At 37.8% G+C, this 21,824-nt stretch overlaps 1 protein-coding gene across 1 annotated transcript; it reads right to left on the bottom strand.

Annotated features, from left to right (window-relative positions):
- Nucleotides 1–18,462: 18,462 nt before the first annotated feature.
- Nucleotides 18,463–21,592, bottom strand: LOC114942542 (uncharacterized). The gene is made up of 3 exons (XM_029317925.1): nt 21,557–21,592; nt 20,215–20,471; nt 18,463–18,988 (listed from the first exon to the last, which is right to left on the bottom strand). Exons 1-3 carry the CDS (start codon nt 21,590–21,592, stop codon nt 18,463–18,465), a joined length of 819 nt encoding a protein of 272 aa, XP_029173758.1.
- Between the last annotated feature and the right edge of the window lie 232 nt (nt 21,593–21,824).

Raw genomic sequence — 21,824 nt, 5'->3', positions numbered from 1 at the left:
AAAAGAGAGTATGATCTTTATATATAAAGTATATTAAAAGTAAGGTGAAAATTGAATTTTAATTTAAAACGACTAAAAACAATCCACTTACTGAACAAAAATACTTGGTTTTATGTTCTAATAACGACGTTTTATTAATTAATTATAAAAATTACTAAAAAATATTACAATCGGAAATTGATACAATTTTATTATAATCTCTTAATTTTACAATTTTTAAATATATTTTATACAATTTTATTTAAAAATAAAAGGTTATATATTTATAATTTTTTATTATAAATGTATTTATAATCTCTCTTATTATACATATATTTTTATCATTTTTCCCGTTGGAGAAGTTTCTTCCAAGTAACGCAAATGTATCTAATTGATTCAATTTGTCTTTTTCTGATTCTCTTTCTCTCGAGTACTTGACTTTAGAATAAGGGACGGAGGCGGAAGTATGTGTTTAAAAAATCCCGATGTGGAGGTCTCAAATTCCTGACATGTAATGCTCAACAATAATACGATTGTTTCGAGTGGCTTTAATGCGCGCTTCGCGTGATGCTGCGAACGACTCTCGAATGTGAAAGTATAGGTCATTTCGCAATATTATATTACGGTAGAAGATGACGTCGATATTTAGGCAGAAATCATATTCAGTAAACACATAATTCAACTTTTAGCATCGATAAAAATATAACACAATAACATCGTATTTTATAACTCAACCAGTATTCCTGCTATATCTATTGTTATGCAAATAGAACTTTGCGACGATGTATGCAACATCGCTGAAGTACAGTAATATATGCAGATAGGGTTTAGTGAGGTCTCTGACTCTATAAGACGCGTCTTTTCCTTTACATTGTAGTACTATATGACTCAGAAATGATAATTTCCGACTCTGCAACTTTCGCTTTAACACGATACTCTCGCTAATACTCTCTTTTACAAATTTCTTCCTCCTTATTTTAAATAATGAGTTTACCGTAATATCCAAAATACGAGTATCTAATACTATTGAAAATAAATAAGTCTAATGCAATATATGCAGTTTAGAAAGCGGAATCGTGAGATGCGAGTACGATGAGCATTCACATTTATCATTTCTTACAGAATGTAAAACGTTGTATTCTTGCACGATTAAATAAATCCCATGACATATGGTGTGTCGGTACCATAATAGTTAAGATATCCGCATTCTTCTCCGCGTTGTGAGTAAAGTCGATTTATTTCTCAAAAGAATAAAAAATGACTATTTGTCTTTTAAACTGTTTGTTAAAATTTTTTGTTACTTTTGATTTCAATTTTCAATCTACATTTTTCTTATTTTAAACAACAAAATAATTTTTGTAATGATCCTATTTAATCTATAATTTTCGAGAGCTTCTCTTTTGCATTTCTCAATCGAGAAATCGTTTACTATCCATTTGAAGTATAAAGTAGGAGCTCAATTCCAATATGAATTAAACTATCAAAATTCTCTAGAATCTATAAACGTGGGAAAATTGAGGTGGAAAATGAGAGGAAAATTTCGACTTGGGGCTGTATGCAAAACGGGAGAGCGTTTGTTGGCGCAACATTCGTTATACATATACGTATAGCAATGTCGAACAATGACTAGTGGTCGATCAATGAGATCTATGGTTACATGCGGGATCACGTACCTTGTCGCGGGTGTTGGCCGACGTTTACTGGTCGTGTCGAGTTACAAGTCCCCTGGGTAATAGCGTGTACGTTATTCAATACCTTGCCGCGAAGAATTTTTTCTTTGTCGTTTGTGCGCAACAGTCTTGCCTTTCGTCAACGTAAATTGGCAACAAATGCACACTGTGGAATTTGATACGTGATTAGCGCGAGGAAAGATATTCGAAACGGTGCGATTGACAATTTTTACAAAATCTAGAAAATTGAGATATGTTCTCCTGCAAATCTTATTCTATTTCTATCATCTTCTACCAAGAAGAAATAATTGATCCTTTTGATCGATATAGGTACCTTTTTTTAAATAACGATTTTTGAGAGTTTTGCATTGATTTAAAGATACCCGACGATTATAAAGGTTAAAAGCTGACTGCCAGAAGTATTCACGGACGGAATGACTGAAATTGGAACAGATTACGTTAGAATGCGACGGAGGATTAACGGGGTGTGAGTACGAAAGTACGTCTAGATTGCACTGTATTCACCAAGGTATTCACCGAGCGGATTTTCCGCGACACTTCGGTCTGGCATCTGTGCCATAAGCGCGGTAACAAGATCATCAACAGGATCCCGCGAATAACGCGCGAAGTCGAGATTTCTTCGCCTCGAAATATATGAAATATATATACACCTCGCTCGGGGCAAGAACGCATTACTCCAGTTTTAACGAAATTTGTCGTAAATGCAAAACGCTGCGGAAGATAGTTCGTACGAAATTATGATGAGGCTTAAAGGCAGACTATGCATACATCACATCTTTGGTATCTCGAACAAAATTAATACATAAGTTTTAGTTTGTTCTACTACATATACTGCAAAGTTGGAGTTGAGTTAAATTATAGCCGTGAGATATAAATTAAATGATCAAATTATAATTAATCTTATAACAAAGCTATTGTTTTGAGTTAACTATTAATTATCGGCTGTGAAACAATATAATGATGGTACAAAATTTATTTGGTTCTCATACATATTTGAATATTTTATTAACCGATTTGGCGATTTGCATATGATAATAAATTCACAAATCATATTAATATGGTTGCGCGTGTTTCTACAATACATTGCATACTTGCATTTACAGCTACAAAAAGAGCTGGTAAAAAATTCTAATAGAGTCGAATTAATGACAACACTTTTTTACAACTGCGAATATTCACGTAGTGTTTGCGTGAATTCGAGTTGGCTGCTGCGGTGTAAAAACGGTGAAAACGTAAACGTGGGATTAACACCGCGACTCTATATATATATATGTCTCCCTCGAAACGAAAATACAAATCGCGCGAACATGGGCGATATCGTTCGACCTAGTTTCACTAGAAGAGAAATCGAAGATCCATCTTTGCATTTAGGAACGAGCGGAATCGAGAATTCGCACCCTGTGCGATCGATTACTGAGAACTGTCGGCGCGGTAACGATTCTGAGCTACGATTACAACGATTTACGACACTCGTGGTCAACACAGGGGGAAGAGATTTATTGTGATTTATGTGCGGACGCACACTTGCAAAAATGACCTAAAGTATTTTTCGCGCGTAAATATATAGGAAGAACGGAATTTGCATTGTCTACGCTGCATGTAAAGACGACGCAAATATTTCAAAAATTAACATTTTTCTCTCACTTTTGATTCAATCTAATATTCATAGAGTTTTATTTACTTACTTTGATACCCTTAATCGGGTATCTTTCTTTTTGAAATGTGTAATTTTACCAAAATTTCCTCTTCTAAACCTGTGAAAGGAAAACTGTTCGTTTACTACTACCTATTTAAAGTGCAAAGTAGGAGCTCAATTCCTATAATAAATTCAACCTATCGAAATCCTCTAGAATCTATAAACGTGAGAAAATTGAGGTTGAAAATAGGAATAAAATTTCTACAAAGCCGCCGTTTTTCTCCTGTCGCAAAAGTGAAAAGCAAACCCATTTCACATTGATATATACGCAAACGCATATCTTTCAATATTGACAATGATGAAATATCACGATGCTGTCTCGGGTATCTTAGATATCGCAACCGTCTAAAATTTACACTCTTTATATATATTTCTCTTCCATCGTTTTTTTTTTAATATTTATATTTCCGTGTTTGTGCATCCTCTCGCTCGAAAGTAAAGAGACGTATTCGCGGCTTTAATTCCCTCGCAAAACTCCCTCGCGACATTAATAGTATATATTTTCATTCTTCACAAAGAACGAACCATTTCGAGTATAAACAGATCGGAAAAATATGTGCGGACGAGCCGCGAATGTGGTGTATACATGCGAAGAAAATCTCAAATGGATCATCGGACCCTCCCACTCTCGTATGAACGCGCATAATGTACAAACAGCGGACAGATTTAGACAGCTTCGTCGCGCGATATCTATCGAGGCTATCGAGAATTCAATTTCCACTCGAGCCTCGAATCCGCGGCTAGCATTAATCCTCGTAATAGGATGCCATTTTTCATAACGGAGATTAGCAAGGGATAGAGAGGATGCTTCATGTCCACTTTACACTCATCACATTCAAATTCATGAATTGCGATGTATTTTATTTCTTTCAAGTATTTATTTATTTCAATAATAAAACGCGACATATTGTATGTAAGAAAACATAATAACATGAAAAAAAGACATATATTCATAATTTTCAAAATAAAAAAGATAAAAGTTAATTTCATGAATCACATACTTTGCAAGAAACATGTTTGCATGTTCAAAATAATTTTATGCACGTCTGCAAAAAAAAAAAGAATATAAAGTTATTAATATACAGTGAAAAATGTTTTAACCGAGTCGACACATAATTTTTATTTTCTGCTTTATATTTTGCGCAAATTACTCTTTTATGACTATGCTCTTCTCATATGTACCTCTCATACAGCTGCCGCGGATTTTGTCCGTGTTATTGCAGGAACTATCAACCGGCGTGGACTCTAGCAACGTTAATTACTACTTTCTTTATTAAAATGGAGATTAAAAGCGCTGAGTAAGAGCGTAGCGCGCGTCAAAAGGATTAATAAACAATTTCCTTGAATTTTTAATAGGCGCGCGTAATGAGAACGCATACGTATAAAAATTCAGAATTTAAAATATCTCATCGGCGGACCTCCGTTTAATCTACGTGCTAAAATCCCAAAGTGCGACCTCGCGAGCGAAAATTACGACGCGCGGAGAGCATCGTCCTTTCTGTTGTCGAGCGCGCGAACCGGGATAAAGGAAATTCGTTCTACATCGACGGTGAACTATTTTCTAGCCAGCGGATAGAGTTCCACGTCCAAAGTAACGGGCGTAAAGTAAAGGACGAATCGCTCCCAGGATGCGATTAAATTGTATTACGATGTCGTTTGCGCGCGCGCACACATCCGCCACGTTCCAGCGGGTCCGTCTCTCTCGGATAATCGGTCGCATTATTAAGAAGTTAACGACGATTACGCCAATCTTGCGGAGTTGCGAACGGAGGGCGAGTTTTTCGCGACGCATTAGCATAATCGAATCGCGAGCACCCCGTGATTGGTCATTGCGAGACGACGACGACGACGACGACGACGACGACGACGACGACTCGCTTTTCCCCGGTTTAACTTTGCATTTAATTTCCACGATATTGAACGAAGATTGTTTTTTTGCACGGATGCAATTTATCGGTGGATGTAATTTATTACATTATATTCCTCGGTGCATGGAATAATTATATATCATCAAAATCTCCAGATATAATTGATCGAGGCTGATTAGATCGCTCACTCGAGAAGCGAGCATGTATATACGCTCGTTCTCCATCTAAAGCTTCGTCGGTACTAAAATCCGTGATTATCCGCGTAAAATCCGATTGGTTGCAAAACCGTTGAGTTAAGCGTGTGTCAGAGAGAAAAGTTTCCGAGTAGTAATCCGGTGGATGGTAATTCGCTCATTTGTACGCGCGTTTGAACGGCAACGTGATTAGAGCCTCGGAAATTTATTCGCCCGGCACGATTTCGTTTACTTGTTTAGTGCGAGAACTACACACACACACACACACACACCTTTAATACATATATATATATATATATATATATACCTTTAATACATATATATATAAAAGGGATGCGCGCACGAATTTAAAGCGTCCATAGAAGCACTATATATATATATATATATATATATATATTGCCTCGCATTCTCCCACGAAAGTATGGATGCTTTAAATTCGTATCCCTTCGTCTCTTCCCAACAGATGTCGAGAAAAAGTTGCGATTCCCAGCACGTTTCGACCGACCTGGGCCTGCCCCCTCTGAGAGTTCACGTCGAGGTTGTAAAGTCCTAATGACGAGAACCGACTGTCTCAAGGAGGAGCGAGAGGTAGGATGCGAAAATACCGAATCGACAAGTCGGAACCGGGGCTCGCACAAACGAGTTTTCTCCACATAATTTCTTCGTAAACTCGGCCGTTCGTAGAAATCATATTTTCGTGATTCGCGAGAACGGTCGAGAGGGTCCCCCTGTGCCCGCGTTTCGCTCCGCATCGGTGTGTAATATCCGTGTAATTTCTGCCAGCTCAATTTTCATTGCCATTTGTGCACGGAAATGAGTCTCGCGGCTAGTCACACGTGACGATTGACACGGGCCGCTGCAGCTGATGATGTCTCTCGCACCGCCTCGCTAATATCGATGGTATCGCTGGAACCGGACGTCCGCGTGCGCGCGCTGCATCGCGCGCCTATAATACAGAAAGAAAGGATCTGGGGAAGAGCGATAGATGTTATATTTGCAGAAGCAATCATCCCCCCGAAAATTGTAATCTCGTTGCATTTAGTTACGCCAGGCTTTTATTTCCGTATCAGTGCGTATAAAGATAAAATGATCGCATACAGGTCAGATTGCGACGCGTCAAACATTCCAGAGAATATTTATTTTAATAACGGAAACAAAAAGGTTCCGTTATATATATATATATATATATTCCAACCAATTTGGATAAGATATGGACTAAAATAAATAATGAAAGCCAGGCATATCTTAAAAATTTTATTTAACCTGAATTCTTTCATTCTTCCTTTTTTTCCTTTTTTCAAGATAAAGATGAATTATTTATTAATGTTTTGTATATCGCTGGCAGCATGGTATTGTACGTTTTTTTCTTCTTGTTTATTTCGTTTTCGATTGCTTGATGAATCTCCTCTTCATAATTATACTCGTTTTTCCATCGAAAATGTTTACAATTTCTTATTTTATGGTTGTCAATGCCTGAATTATTTCGAATTATTTTCTCACTTCTAATGACCGAGAGGAAACTTACCGAAGACATAAAGCGGAGATGAGAAGCAGGACGCATAATTTTTTTCTGAAATTTTTTGTCCATTGATACGCTGATGATGGTTCAAAGGACTGAAACGTTCAAGCTAAATAAAAAAAGATTTTAAGATAAGTTTGCTGCGCCTGGCTTTTGTCAACTCATTTTCTATCATAACTTTTGAATTTTTATTTTAATTTTAGCGACACATTTATCAACGAAATTTGAAATTAACTTTTTCTTGTATAAGATTTTCTTTTGAAAAGACCTTTATACATAATATTCTAATATTTTAATATCTTGAAAATGAAAATTCAGAGGAATTTTAAGTACGCGAGCTGTATATTTTTATAAAATTAAAAAAGAAAGTTTCTCCAGCGAAGGAAAATTCGATTTGCTGCGGTCAAGACGTTAAGATATTAACGTTTGAGCTTCTAAAGTAGCACGCTTCCTTGCGCTTAACTCTTCTACGAATCTGTCAGAGAGCGATTTACTTTACTGCAGGCACGTCACGTCACAAGCGTGTTGGCCTCTTCTACGTTATCTGCGCCAAATTACTGTCGCGGCGTTAATTTCACGTGCAAAGCAAGAAGTGCATGTACTAACGGACAGCGAACTATATTTAACTGTTGCAACGAGGCATCGCCACCTCGTCTAATTGATACAAGGGATATGATAGGGGACAGGGGTCTAATAATTAGCTTCCCTCTATCTAGTTGCAAAGTAATTAAGCAGCCATTAAACCAACGAGTGTCAATTAATAGCGCGAAGCGACACCAAGGCCGCGGATTCGAGACGAAAGGTACCCGATAGAGGAAGCGGATGTTACGCTCGGGGGAAAATGGAGAACAAAGAACAACGTATGTAGAGAGAGAAATACGTGATACGCGACGACGAACAACAGAAGCGTCTCGTCTTCGCAGCGTGCAATCCGAGTGGAAGATCTCGTTACGTCCGTCGGTTTTGCCTGTTTCTGCAGCAACGCAGGGTTCGGGCTCGCGTCTCGCGCGCGAATGAAACGGAATGGGCGCAGAATTTCCGCGTGGAATCCCTCGCTCTCGAGGTATAACCGGTATATAACTGGTCGACACGCGTGGTCCTTGTGCACAATACAATGCAATGCCACCGCCGCCGCATGGAATGACAATACATGTCGCTCTTTCGGTTTAATTAAAGGCGTAGTTCGCCAAATGTTACCGTTGGCCGCCGACCACCCTGGTTTTCCCCCTCGCGAATCCCCCGTAAGCCCACCAGCCAACTTCGCGCCTGTCTATTCCAGGCTCATACGTGAACGCGGAGCGTATGTTGCTTAATGGAGCGCCGCGCTCTGTAATGGTACGACACTTTGCACTCGCGCCGGTATATAGTATGTTAAATAGCATTAACGTCGTCGGGTCCAGGAGTCGAACACCGGGCGCGAACGATGACGATATCTCGGGGGTGAATCTTGTCAGTGATGGAAGTTACAATCTAGCTCTCTCTCTCTCTCTTCTTCGGTCCCATGAAGTATAGTAATTGGCCGTGAGAGTAACTGCGATACTTTGACAGCGACTCTATATTAAAGCGAGCTATAATCCAGAACATCGTATGGCGATCGAAGAAAATTCTATATCAAAAATTTGTAGGAGCAACGGAACAGCTTGATATACTCCATAGATTAATTTATATATAATGAAGTTATATATAGAGTTTAAAATATTTTATACGCGTGAAAGACTCGAAAGTATATATAAGAAAGATTTCATATCGTTGTCTGCGTAATATAGTTGGACATCAAAGTTAAGTTTTAGTTCCAAACCTCATTTCATGCAACAATCTCACTCAACTATTGTTACCGCAGCTATACTATTATGCGAATACGCTATGACCGCCAACGCGTATCCAGATAGCTTTACACCTAGCTGCGTCTTAGGCGAAAATTATACCAAGTCCCTATGGCGCAATGTTTGCGGGTCTGGTGAAGGCTGTTATACGAGAAGCCATTACACAAGTGCGCAAGTTGGTTACCCCGAAGTGAAATGAAGACCATGATTTAGCCAGGCTTTACCCAGATATCCTTTTGCGGAAATTCTCGCGCGCGCGGGAGATCGTAAGCGGTCGTCTAATTTGAGAATGAGCGGTCTACCGAGATCCTCATATGCGAGAGAGATCTTTATGCTCGCCAGACACCGGGAGATTATCTAATTATCAATTTAGTGAACCACCTGCATGTTATGCAAGAGTGAGCGCGCGCATTTTGGAAGAGATTCTTGCGCTTGTGTTTGCGCCTGCACGCGATATGTGTTTTTGGATCTAACCACGGGCGATCCTTTTACGATAGGCAACCTTAGAAGGTGAGCAAGTAGCCGGATACGCCGCGCATCGTGACGCGAAATGATGATAGAGCGACTTTACTATTTTCCTTCTTTATACGTGTCCGCGCGACTCGATCCCTCCTGGCGGTGGAAATGCATTTACATCTGAAAGAAGAAGGCGGAATCGCATCGAGATCGGTGAAGCAAAAGATTATCGAAACAGCGCGTCGTTTCACGCCCGCTACTGTATATCCTATAAAGAAGTCGCCTTTAAGTTTCACCGTGAGAGTCTCTGACGTTATACTGTGGGAAGATATTGATCGACACATAATCTCGAGTTCCTGAATTTCAAGAAAGTTACCATTAGACTTAGCGTTTTACGAGGGATCTCTCGGAAGGGAAGGAATTATTATTATACATCTTCTTCATCTTATTATAAATAGAAATTTACAGAAAGATGTGTACATAAAGTCCAATAACAATTCTTCAATAATCTCTCTATCACAGGATAGATCGCTGGATATTATTTGAGATAAACACGTAGAGATATATAAATCTTTTTCGAAAGCTTTTGCAAAATGTATATATTTTAGCACACAGAATCGGAGAGATAGTCAAATATATCTTGTATAATGTGTCACATATTTTGACAAAGCTCTTCTCTCACCGAATCGTAACGCGGTGGAAGTTATCAGGCGTTTCGCGAAAGACGTTTCAGTCCGGACAAAATAAAAGTATAGAAAAAGGTACGATATAGGAGAGCGGAAGAGGAAGCGAGAGAAAACTAAGATGTGCGAAAGAGAGAGAGAGAGAGGTATATATGCGTTCGGTTAGGTCGTTCTTATGCAAAGTACGAATCGAGCGACGAATTCGCAGCTCGCCATCTGCGGTTCTCGCCCCTCTGTGTTCCTCCCTGTGCATTTCTCCATCCGGAACGGAAGTCAGTCTGGCGTTTTTCGTTCGGCGCGACATCGGCTTTTACTCTTCGACCTCATCCCTCTCCGTTTTTTCCGAGTGTGCCGAACTCTTCTTTGCTCGGTGCTCCTCTCGAGTCAAAGGTAGTCGCGGTATCGAGGCTTTCCAAGCAAATTCTCGAAGCTGCGTATAAAGCGATGGATAGAGCTTTGCGAATGACATAAAGAGAGAGAAAGAGGGAGAGGAGGATGAGGATGGGATGAGGAAGCGAGAGAGGAAGAGAAGCAATGTGCAGATCTATTCGGCTCTATTCAAAGGGAGGAACCAGCGCATCTGCGGGATATACGATGATGAGGTTATTCCGTCCTCCTTCCCTCAGGAAATGACGTCACATCTCGATGTAATAAACACGAATATAAGTGGTTCCTGCGGCCGGTTCCGACGTGGGCCGATGTGATCGAATTGCGACGGAACAGGAAACTCGAAGTGAGTGGCAGCGGCGTCGCCGTCGGTCTTCCTCTCTAACGCGGCCTCGCTGAATAAATAAGTGTCGACGTCCGACGTCTTCGAAAGTCCCTCGACACGACGCCGTTATAAATCTTGATGTAACTCACTGTGTCGTGCGCGTCGAGACAGATAAATTTGCGTGGCGCGCGTCGCAAATTCCACGGAGTGCCGTTAATTCTGGACAAGCCGGGACTAGAGCTATGAAATGTTTACTTATGTATTTCTGCGGCTTTTCCCGCGAACCATTCATTACAAATCTCTCTGTGTTTATTTATCAGCTTTATTAATCTCGTTATTTTTGATCAGTAATTATTCAAATCTCTAATATTTATAATATACTTTGCATTACACGTGCAGGCAAAGTGGCACTTTGTGTGCGTGTTTTCTGTGCGGAAAGCGGTCGATTTCTCACGCCGCCATCTAGCAGCGACGCGGTGAATGAATAAGTCGCGTTCAAAGCCATTGCCTACGGATGAGCCGCGTTCAAAGTCATTGTCCATGGCTTCAGCCGTGGACAATGACTTTGAACACGGCTATTCCCGCACCGTGCCGCCGCAAGATGACGGCGTGCGATCGGCCACTTCGCGCACAGAAAACGCGCACCAAGCCACTTTGCCTGCACTTGTAATACAAAATAGTATGTGTATCACGTGCGGATTGACAATTGTTCACTCGTGTGGGGTGGTCGCACTCGTGACCAATTGTCAACTTTCCACACTTGATACACAATATACTATTTTATGTCAGAGAGATCATTGATAAAATTCTAAATGTAAATTTATTAAAACTTGCAAAGAAGTTTGATCATTTGTTTTAAATCATTGATAAAAGATATATAATATGAAAATAAGAAACAAATACAATAAATAAATCGCAAACACACTAGCAGCAGCAGCGGCATTAATTTTCATGATACGTTCAACGCTCGCGGAAACGTAAGAAAGAGCCTGCACCGTCTTGAGAGAGAGACAGAGAGAGTCACGAAATACTGCAAGAAGGGAATAAAGTGCAGGCGCGCGCTTCTCCCTCGAGGGACTTTTTCGTCGGCGTTAAACCACCCCGTAGAGAAACGTGGTTGCATGGACCACCGCTTACTATAGCCGCGGACTAATTTCTCGTCTCGCTCCATATCTTCTACTGAACACGTCGCTGAAAGAGGCTCGGCGGAGAGCGACGGAAAGAAGGAGCCAACCCCGAGAGTTCCTCGCACAAAGGAGCGAAGAAAGAGAGAGCGCAACAATTATAAATACGGTGGCAATTACCGAGAAACTCGGGGGTGCGTGCAGCTTCTCTTCGCTGGCTCTATTCTCTCTCTTCGTCTCTTCTTTTTTCGCGTGAACCACCGACTCGGTTGTCGTAACCGCAACTGCGGATAAAGCCAACGGTCCTCTTCACCGCTGCCAGCGTATCCCGAACACCTACCCTCGCGCAACACCCTCCCTCCCTCCCTCCCTCCTCATAGTTTTCATCACCCTCGCAATTGAGCCGGCGTGCACGAGTGTTCATTCGCGCTAAAACCGAGTGGCTACTCGGCCGCATCACGTGTGGAACCTCGAGTCGAACCTCTCTCTCTCTCTCTCTCATTCTCTCTCTCTCTCTTCTCTCTCTCTCTCTCTCTCTCTCTCTTTCTTTCCTCTCCCTCCTCTCTTTCGTTGATATTGTGCACATTGTAGGAAAGAAAGACTTGTGTCTTGAAATAAAAGTCGCGATCGCGTACGTAAACTTTAACCGCAGCTCAATTATATCCAGCTTGTCGTGAATGTGAAGAGCAAATTAATTCTAAAAAAATATTCTATAAAAATATTCTCTCTGATTCTATAATTTCTTATTAACTATTATCGTATATTAGCTATTATATTTGTACAGTTTATTATGCAAAATTAATCATAACATATGTATTATATATGTTAATAATAATTGATTACATCTATGATGTTGTAACAATAGTTTATATTTATATAATTATAGAAATACATTGTGTCGCGATTATGAGAGAGAGAGTAAATCTGTTGGACACACGTTTAATATAATTATTATGCATTACTATATAATGTCTATTTTATTGTACTTTAGTTACAAAAGTAATTGCAATATTAATGCGTGTGCCGTGTTAAATAGTTTCATAGTATAATTAATAGCATAATTAGTTGCAGTGTAAACTTTTAAGTACGTTAAATTAAACATCCATTTCAAAAATAGAAGATTGAAGAATATGAATCTAAAGTTGCCCATAAAGTTGCTTATTTATTCTCAGTCGATTAATTTTTAATAATAGTTCGAATAAAATTTCATGTACTAATTCTTTAATCAAATCCTGTTTAGCAAATCCTGCGCAGCTTAACTTTTAATATAGTTCAAATCCTCCAGCTTGATTTTGAAAGGCAGTCGCAATATTGGTAAATAAATAGTTGCAGAATTCTGTGGAAAAAAGAACATTTCAGCCATTTTTTTTGAACGGAAAATGGACATCATCTCTCGCCATTTAGACAGATCTGTTATTTCCGCTGCACCGATTAGCTGCATGTCGATGCGTCGAATAAGCCGACACAATCTGTCGAACAAATATCTACGCGAGGTTGATTGATGTTCAAAAATCTCTGGACAAGTCACCCTTTGTTTCTCGCGCATTTATCAACCCTAGTCTTTCGACAAAGGCTAATGCAGATGAATATACAAATCAGAGGTGGTTGAAATCATCTTGGAGTCTCTGTGAGACTTGAGAATTTCTGTGTACAGAGACATATCCTATAGAAATATTTTAAACTGCTATCATCAATTTAAAGATAGACATTTTTTCCAATAGGATATTTAGACAATAATTATTTTCAATATGGAATTTTTACGACAAATTTTTATATTGAATATATGTATAAATCATTTAATATAGAAAGTATTATAAAGCTGATTTTATTTTTTTAAATATTAGTTGATTGATCAAAAGAGTCGATATTTTCACTAAAATTTTTTTAAATCTAAAAAATGTTTTAAATGTATAAAGAGTATACGCGCGATGGAAAGAAGACAATAATAGTTGTATATAAAATTAGTAAGAAACTATTATATAATTTTATATATAATTTTTATATATAAAATTTGTATATATAATTTTTGTATAGACTTTGTCCATAGTTCTTCGCAGAGGTTATCTTAAACCAGTCATGATGGACGGCTGTAACCACGTGTCTGCAGAGGAATCCGCGCGACACTATATGGTTGAGAGAACATGGAACGAAATGTGCACGACTCGGAGACAAATCGGAGGACGTCGGTCCTCTCGGGCTTTGAAAAGCCACCGATTTATCGGAGCCGTTTGATCGAAATTTCAATGGTCACACACCATTCTCCCCATAGTGACAGAGAGAAAGGTAAGTCGATGCGGAGAGTTGATCGGTATTGACAGCAGGTTGGTGGGTCGTATACGTGTATGGATGCCGGAGCACACAGCGATCGATACGATGTATCTCGTTCGATGCTTTGTGCTCCGTCATTTCACGATTCCCCCGAAGCTTCGTACGAGAATTTGATAAGGCGTCAACAGCGGCGGTGATGCTCGAAACACAGAGCCCAGAAGACTACCATTAAAGTATCGTTGCTCGCATCGTGAGATAGGAAAAAGCTTTGAGATTCGATTACAAAATGCAGTGTGATGAAATATCACATGATGAATTTATGATAAAGAAAAAATTACGTATTTTTCCGCCAAAGTATTTATTATGTCATTATTATTGTATATTTTATGTGTGTTATTTATTTTATTCAGTTACATTATGATATAAAATAAAATATATGTATAATATTGTTTTTATATAAAATATATAAATTATTACATATAAAGTAATAAAATATTACTATATTATATAAAATATGAAAAATACACATATAATTACACATATAATGACATTAAATTTATATCATATTGCTTTTGATTTAAAGCGCTGAGAAAATATAAAGCAAGCTTTATATAAAGAGAAATAAGTTTCAGAGATGAACAAAAAGAAAATTCAATGTGACGAGTTAATATCACGTACCATCTCGTGTTGTTTTTTGCTCTCTTTTCGCGATTTCTTTCGTTCTCTTTTTCAACCGCGCTAAGGCAGGCAGGAAGGATCGGCAAAATGAATCGTATGCCTCGAGGAAACGTATTTCTCATATTTTATTCCTGCTGCCTTACCGTCACCTTTTTTCATTACGGTTTGATTTGAACCCCGAAGTTGGGGTTCGTATAGCCTATAGCCGCACTAACGTGGAGAGTATCTAAGGGAGTGAGAGAGGAAAAGAAACGCGAGGAAATTTGCACGTCTCCCGCTCGGAATGATGAATGAGCCGCTTTATCTATTCTACTCTCAGATATCGTTCTGACTATTAAAGGAAAGAGATGCGGGAAATTCAAACACGCGTGACGAGGCCTCTCGTTTACAATTCCACGTATATATATATATATATATTCGCACAGTCTGTTGTTCTCTCTGTTGTCGCGACTTTCGGTATTAAGTATTCATCGTCGTCGTGTGATTTAAATAATGTAGACTTTCGCAACGAGACCACTTTGCCACGAAACTAAATCCTGAATTCTCTCTCGCCGTCTCGAATTGTATAAAAAATACGGATTTGTAATCAGAATCTCTCAAAAGAGTATACACGCGCAGTAAAACTATTCTCGCGATAATACTTTTTTTCAAGGTTCATTGACCTCGCCTAGTCTCTCCTTCGCCTAAGAGTTTATTGAATCGATAACGGACGGATATAATCCAATACGGATGCAGGTTTACTCTCGAAAGATTTTCGGCGGCTATTTTCGCGGTTAATTTCGAGTGGTCTCGCGTATATAAGGTATTCGCCCAAGTTATTAAGGCCCTAACCGAGGTCTCGCTTCCGTAGATCTCGAAGAGACTTACGGCGAGCCGTTACTGAAAACACAATTTTCCGACAATCTGCTTTCCCGGTGGACGAGAGGCAATCAAGCGTCGCTTAAGAACCCGGCGCGGCGGTCCGTTTTACGATCTGGCAGCGAAACGTCGCTTCCCCATCGACGAGATTGAACGACGAATATACCGCGAACTCGCCAAGTTCGCGATATCTCTCCCTTAACTTTTCCACGAAATGGATTCTTTCGTAACGCTTTGTAACTCCGTTCAACGTTTTGTTTTCGCTTGTCGTTATAGTTGAGCGATTTTCGCGTTTCCACACATCCGAATTTATTGCCTGTATCAGCAATGCAAATGAAAACATATGCATGTATGTGTATATATATATATATATATATATATATATATATTTATTTATTGTTTAAAATTTACTGATGCAAATAGAGATTCTCATATATCCGGAAACATATGTTTGCGTGTCATATATTATATATATATATTCACGGTCTAATTCAGAATTTATTCATGGGATAATCTTATGAAAATAGATATATATCAGTACGCAATGTATATTTGAATATTTATATAGCTAGATTTAGAATATTAACCGCGACGTGTGTTTCAGCCGAGTTTGCATAATCGTGCCCGCTAAGAATGAACATAAAATTTATGACGTCAACTAAAATTCATAAGATATTACGAATTTATCTTGAATATATCTAGAAATCTTTCGCAAAGTATACGCGCGATAAAAGTTGGATTTTATAATTGTCTCTTGCACTGTAATTATGTGTATTCCGCCGAATTAGGAACAATCAACGATAATTATTTTATAATTGCGTGTCTATTTCCGGGAAGGAGCGCGATCGCAATTCGCGGTTTGGATAAATGAAGCCGTGCAAGAAGCACCTACTGAGACTGACGAGGAGACAGAAAGGCGTAATGAGAGTAGTTTACTGCTTAATCGGAGTTTCTCGAGCGGAGATTCCCTCTGCAACTACTCCAATTAACCCGCCGTAAGATCCGATTGTGAATAGGTTCAAGGATAAATTCGGTGCGATATTGATTAACCGTCTAACTGTCAGGCATCTCGACAGCAAGTTAAGGATATCCATTAATAGCACTTTCTAAAGATTCATTTTGTTAATTACATAGCGCAGTTACCGCGTGAAGAAGACAAGTATAATATGCTAACATTTCCGCTTTTAAACATCCAACACCATCCAGAATCGTCCAAATTCCATCGTGCTTTCGCATCGATTCTCCCTATCGATTCTCTCGATTGCAAGCAAACAGAGACATGGTCATGTAACGCGCAGCATGGTACGTGTAACGTACACACGTAGCATTTCGTGTAAAGCACGGTCAGTAACTGTTTAATGCAAGATTGACCGACGGACGCAGTTTGCACTGCGGAGTGCTCTGTTATAGTTGTTCAGGGTCCCGCGCAGGAAGCGACTGGGGGCCTTGATAGGCGTCGTTATGTCTTTGTGAATGAATGACTACGGGACAAATTACACAACGTGGGCGGGGATAGGTACGGGAAATATTTTTATAAGTTCGAGTACCACGACAGAAGACAAACAAAACGCTTACGTGTGAGAAGCACGAAATTGTCGCATTAATTATATATTCATTCGTTTCTCTGTACTTGTATCTATTTTTAGTTTTCATTTTATGCAACTGAATGATTTAGCACGATGCAATTGATTTTTTAAATATATAATTTTTTAGCGTAAAAAATGAATGATAGATTTATGCACAGAAAGAATTTTTTAGGATTTAGCCTGAAAATTACATGGTAACCATGGGATAATATGGTATTGAAATAATTTTATAAGAGTTTCTTTGATTAATATTTACATCAAAATAAAAATATTAATATATCTACCAATAAAATATAAAATATGTTCAATTAATTTTGTGTACATATTAATCAAAGAAACTCATAAAATTCTTTCAACCATACCATATTATTCTACGATTACCATGATTTTTAGGGTAAAGTCTAAGAAAAAATTCTTTTTGTGTACAGATCAAAATAGAATTAAAAATCAGTAATTTTTAATTAAACGTGATCGTATTGAAATAGAATGAAGAATCATTTATTTAATTAGGAACACGATCACATAAATATTAAACAATTTTCTATTATTATCTAAAATTTGATCACGTAAATAAGGAACGCACGAGACATTGAAAATTCTCGTTTATCATATTACAAAATCTTGAAGTATGAGAATACTTGCTCTATCTTATTCTCGGACACGTAATCGTATAATGTTATACATACAATATTTATCACATATTCGAATATCGGCTTTAAAGTTGCAAAAGCTTAATTACATCAAAATTGCTATTTTATTTTATCATATACAGTACCCTCCATAAGTTTAGAAACACCTTATATTTTACAGTTAAAGAATTGCATGACAGTGATCTATTATAAATAAAAATATCATTTAAATATTTTACGTTTATTTTATGTTTTATTTATACAAAAGATCTGCACAGATCTGTCAAGAGGATCATCTTAATTGAAGAGAAAAATTCTCTAAAGAAATATTCTTTAATTAGATATTCGTAACATGCAAGAATATAAACTTAATGGGATGTTTTTTATCAGTATATATTATTTGAAAAATTATATTAATCGTGATAACAAAAAACAGTCTTATAAATGGAAATTTGTTATTTATTGCATACAGTACCCTTCACAAATTTACATTTTACTGTTAAACAATCGCATGGCAGCGATCTGTCATAAATAAAAATGTCATTCAAATATTTTACGATTTATTGATACAAAAAATCTACACAGATCGTTGCTATACGATTGTTAACTGTACAATGTAAAGTGTTTCCAAACTTATGGAGGGTACTGTATATTTTAATTTAAAATATGTTAATTTTACAATATTACAGATAGAATCGCTATCTCAGCGCGTAAATCGGCTCCTCATCGCTCTCGTACTTGTATCTGCCGAATGGTTGATTGTTGTGCATATTGTTCGCTGCCATGTACGCGTATACGCGAGGGTTTCGCGTTCCGGGCACGTAACGTCCGTATCGAGACAGGACGAGGGCTAAAACGGGATTGGGTGGCGGATGTAACTTGCTGTTGTAACTGTCGTCGTTCAAAGCACGGCTCAGGAAGCGATCTAAAGCCTTGATGGCCGCCGTTACGTCTTGCGACCCGCGACGGTAATACGTCGATAGCTCGGCTGTTCCGCGATACGGCAGTCTATCGTGATCCGGCTCGTTCGTCAAGTATCCGTCGAGCACTTCGATATCCTCGTACGCGAATCGTCTAGGTACATGCCGCTGATATTCCCGGATATCTCGAGATCCCGATAACGTCGTCGTCGTCGGCGTCGTCGTCGTCGTCGTCGTCGTAGACGGCGGCGATGCATTCGGCACTTTCGCCAAAAAGTCGTCTTGCTGAATTTCCGTAGGGAACCTTGTCGAGAAAGAGGTGATATAATATGTGCGATATCTTTCTTAGCGAGAGATACCGCGAGATTTTTCATCTCGGGACGTATATCGAATAGTCGATTCTTATTTTAAAATTCTATCTGTCTATAAGATATCTATCCTCAAGATTTACTGAAAAATTTAGTTGCAGTTTGATTTATATTTCCATATTTTTAGAATTACAAATATATGATTATATAATATATTAGGTGAGTCAGTTGAAAAAATTTAAATAGTGTTTATCTCATAATTTGAATACAAAAGGTACACATTAATATTAGTTTTCTATACGTAATCTCTATAGCGTGCAATACAAGTTCCAGTATTTCGGAAGTGCATAGATACCTCTAGAAAAAAGTCTTTTATCTGCATTGCCTGCTTCACCTCTTCGTTGGACCTGGGAATCCATTCTGTATTATACACCTGGATGAAAATTACAAAAATACGAATTTAATAGAAAATTTATAATTTTATTGATCCAAATGGACCTAGTAAATTCCCTCATTTTTATAATTTTCACATTTTCAGAATCAATTCTCTAAAATTTGCTTCTCATTTACAAAGCGACATCAAAGACGTGAAAATTATTAAGGGCAAGATTTGCCAAATATATGATGAATGCTCATAAAAATGATGGGAAGCAAGTATCAGGTCTGATGAAGAGATGAAACTGATATGAGTGTTTACGTTCTCGGATAAAAGATTTCTTTTCTAAAGATATCTATGCACTTCCGAAGCGCTGGAACACTTGTATTGCACACAATAGAGACTACGTAGCAAAATAATGTAAGAGAGAGTGTGTACCTTTTGTATATTCAATAAATTGTAGAGATAAAAAATATTTAAGATTTTCAGTCGATTTACCTAATACATATATATTTTATTTCAAAAAATTCATTGATTAAGAAATTTGTTATCAAGTATTAGAGAAATTTGAGATAAATAATATTTGCAACTTTTGCTCAGAAAAAAATGAACGACCGATTAATCAAAGAATATTGATGAAGCTGTATACAATAAGAATTTTGTGCATATTAATTACGACTGTCTTGCGTATAAACATATTATTTTCGACGTGCAAAATTATAATTAAAAAAATAATTAAAAATCATTTATATATAATATATAATTATAAAAAATATAATTAAAAAAATATTGACGTATAATAAAAAATATAATAATATAATTTAAAAAATTGACAAATTTTGGTACCTCTGAGGTCCAGTCTGCGACTTCTGTCTGTGAGTATTCAAGGTCGAAATCACGGATTGAAGTCCCGCTGGATGTTCTCTGGAGAACGTGAGCTTTTCCAGATTGGTCCCGATCGAACGACCGTCATGTCGATGATTCGGATGTTTCGGAAACTGCGCGTTCGTAGTTGGCACATAACTATGCCATGGACGCGGCACATTCGTCGGATCCAATGCCTTGGCCGCCAGTATGGCACTCGTCAAGCAAACCCGTGTCACCTACATTTAGACAATGTCTGTTAGCGTGTCTGCTTTCGAATATACGCATTCCGGCCGTGCCATTCCGTTATACGAATCGTTGCTTAGAGCAACGGCACAATGCCAGATTCGTTTTAGGACCAGGGTCGTTGCACCCAGGCACCCTGAGTTAAAATGTATGAGCGATCAAGCTCACGGACGATGGTATAGCTCGAGACTTTCGGATTTTTATCGGATCGACTTTTTGGGATTTTTATTGTCGGAGAACTCTCTGGAGAGAGAATTCTCATAAGTTTTGTTAACGCGCGTCGAATGCGATAAATCAAGATAGTTGATAAAAACTTCATACTTTGATTGATATATCGTATAAAAATGTACTTCATCGGAAAACCGTACTGTCTTTTATTAATCGCTGCATTGAAAAAAAAGTTGTTAACTTGATTAAATCGTTCAAGTACACAAAGAGAATTTTCTCTTAGAATTTCTCCGAAAATCATGATAATTGTAGGACAATATGATATTGGAAGAATTTTATAAGAGTTTCTTTAATTAATATTTTTACCACAATAATAAATGTTAATATCTACCACAATAAGATATAAAACATATTCAATTAATTATAGTAAAATTTACTATGTACATTAATATTTTTTATTGTGGTAAATATTTAATCAGAGAAACTCTTAAAATTCTTCCAATACCATATTGTCTCACGATTATCATGATTTTTTTTCAGAGTAAATTTGAAGAGAAAATTCTCTCCGTGTACTATTTTGTGTTAATTAAACATATAGAAATAATTTAAATTAAATATAATATATAATTAAACCAACAAAACGTATATATTTGAAAAATGTAAAAATCTCTGAAGTCACCAGATGATAATTAAAAAATGGTAGTAATTTAATCAACCAACTCTGGTATATATTTGACTTAAATACTAATATGTTCAATTAACAAAATAGTAATTTTATCGAACAATTGAATCAAGTTAACAATATTTTTCAGTGCATGCGACGATATTGTTTTCTTTAAGTTAACGTTTGGTATCACTTGTGTGCGTTTTAATGCGTTGAAATGCGAAGACGTCTCGGAACTCTCATTACCAGGCAGACAATACTGATCTTGTCGGCGGCGACCATCCTTCTTCTATTTCGTAAAAACGACTAAAACGGCGGCACGCACTTTGCGCGCCATTTATACGACGAGCCGCCGCGTCCGCTTAAGAGCTAAGTCTTGTCTTGGTCAGGAAATGCGTAAAACGCGTATTCTCCTCGTCATCCTTTCCATGAAGATTTCTACACTTTCTCCCCTTCCCTTTTCTGTGTCAAGATTGTTACGTGTTATTCACGAAATGCGAGGTGTTATCAAAAA

Source organism: Nylanderia fulva, unplaced genomic scaffold (genome assembly GCF_048542155.1).
Source record: "Nylanderia fulva isolate GAGA-0341 unplaced genomic scaffold, ASM4854215v1 Scaffold3, whole genome shotgun sequence".
NCBI lineage: Eukaryota > Metazoa > Arthropoda > Insecta > Hymenoptera > Formicidae > Nylanderia > Nylanderia fulva.
This window is presented reverse-complemented; position numbering and strand designations above follow the sequence as displayed.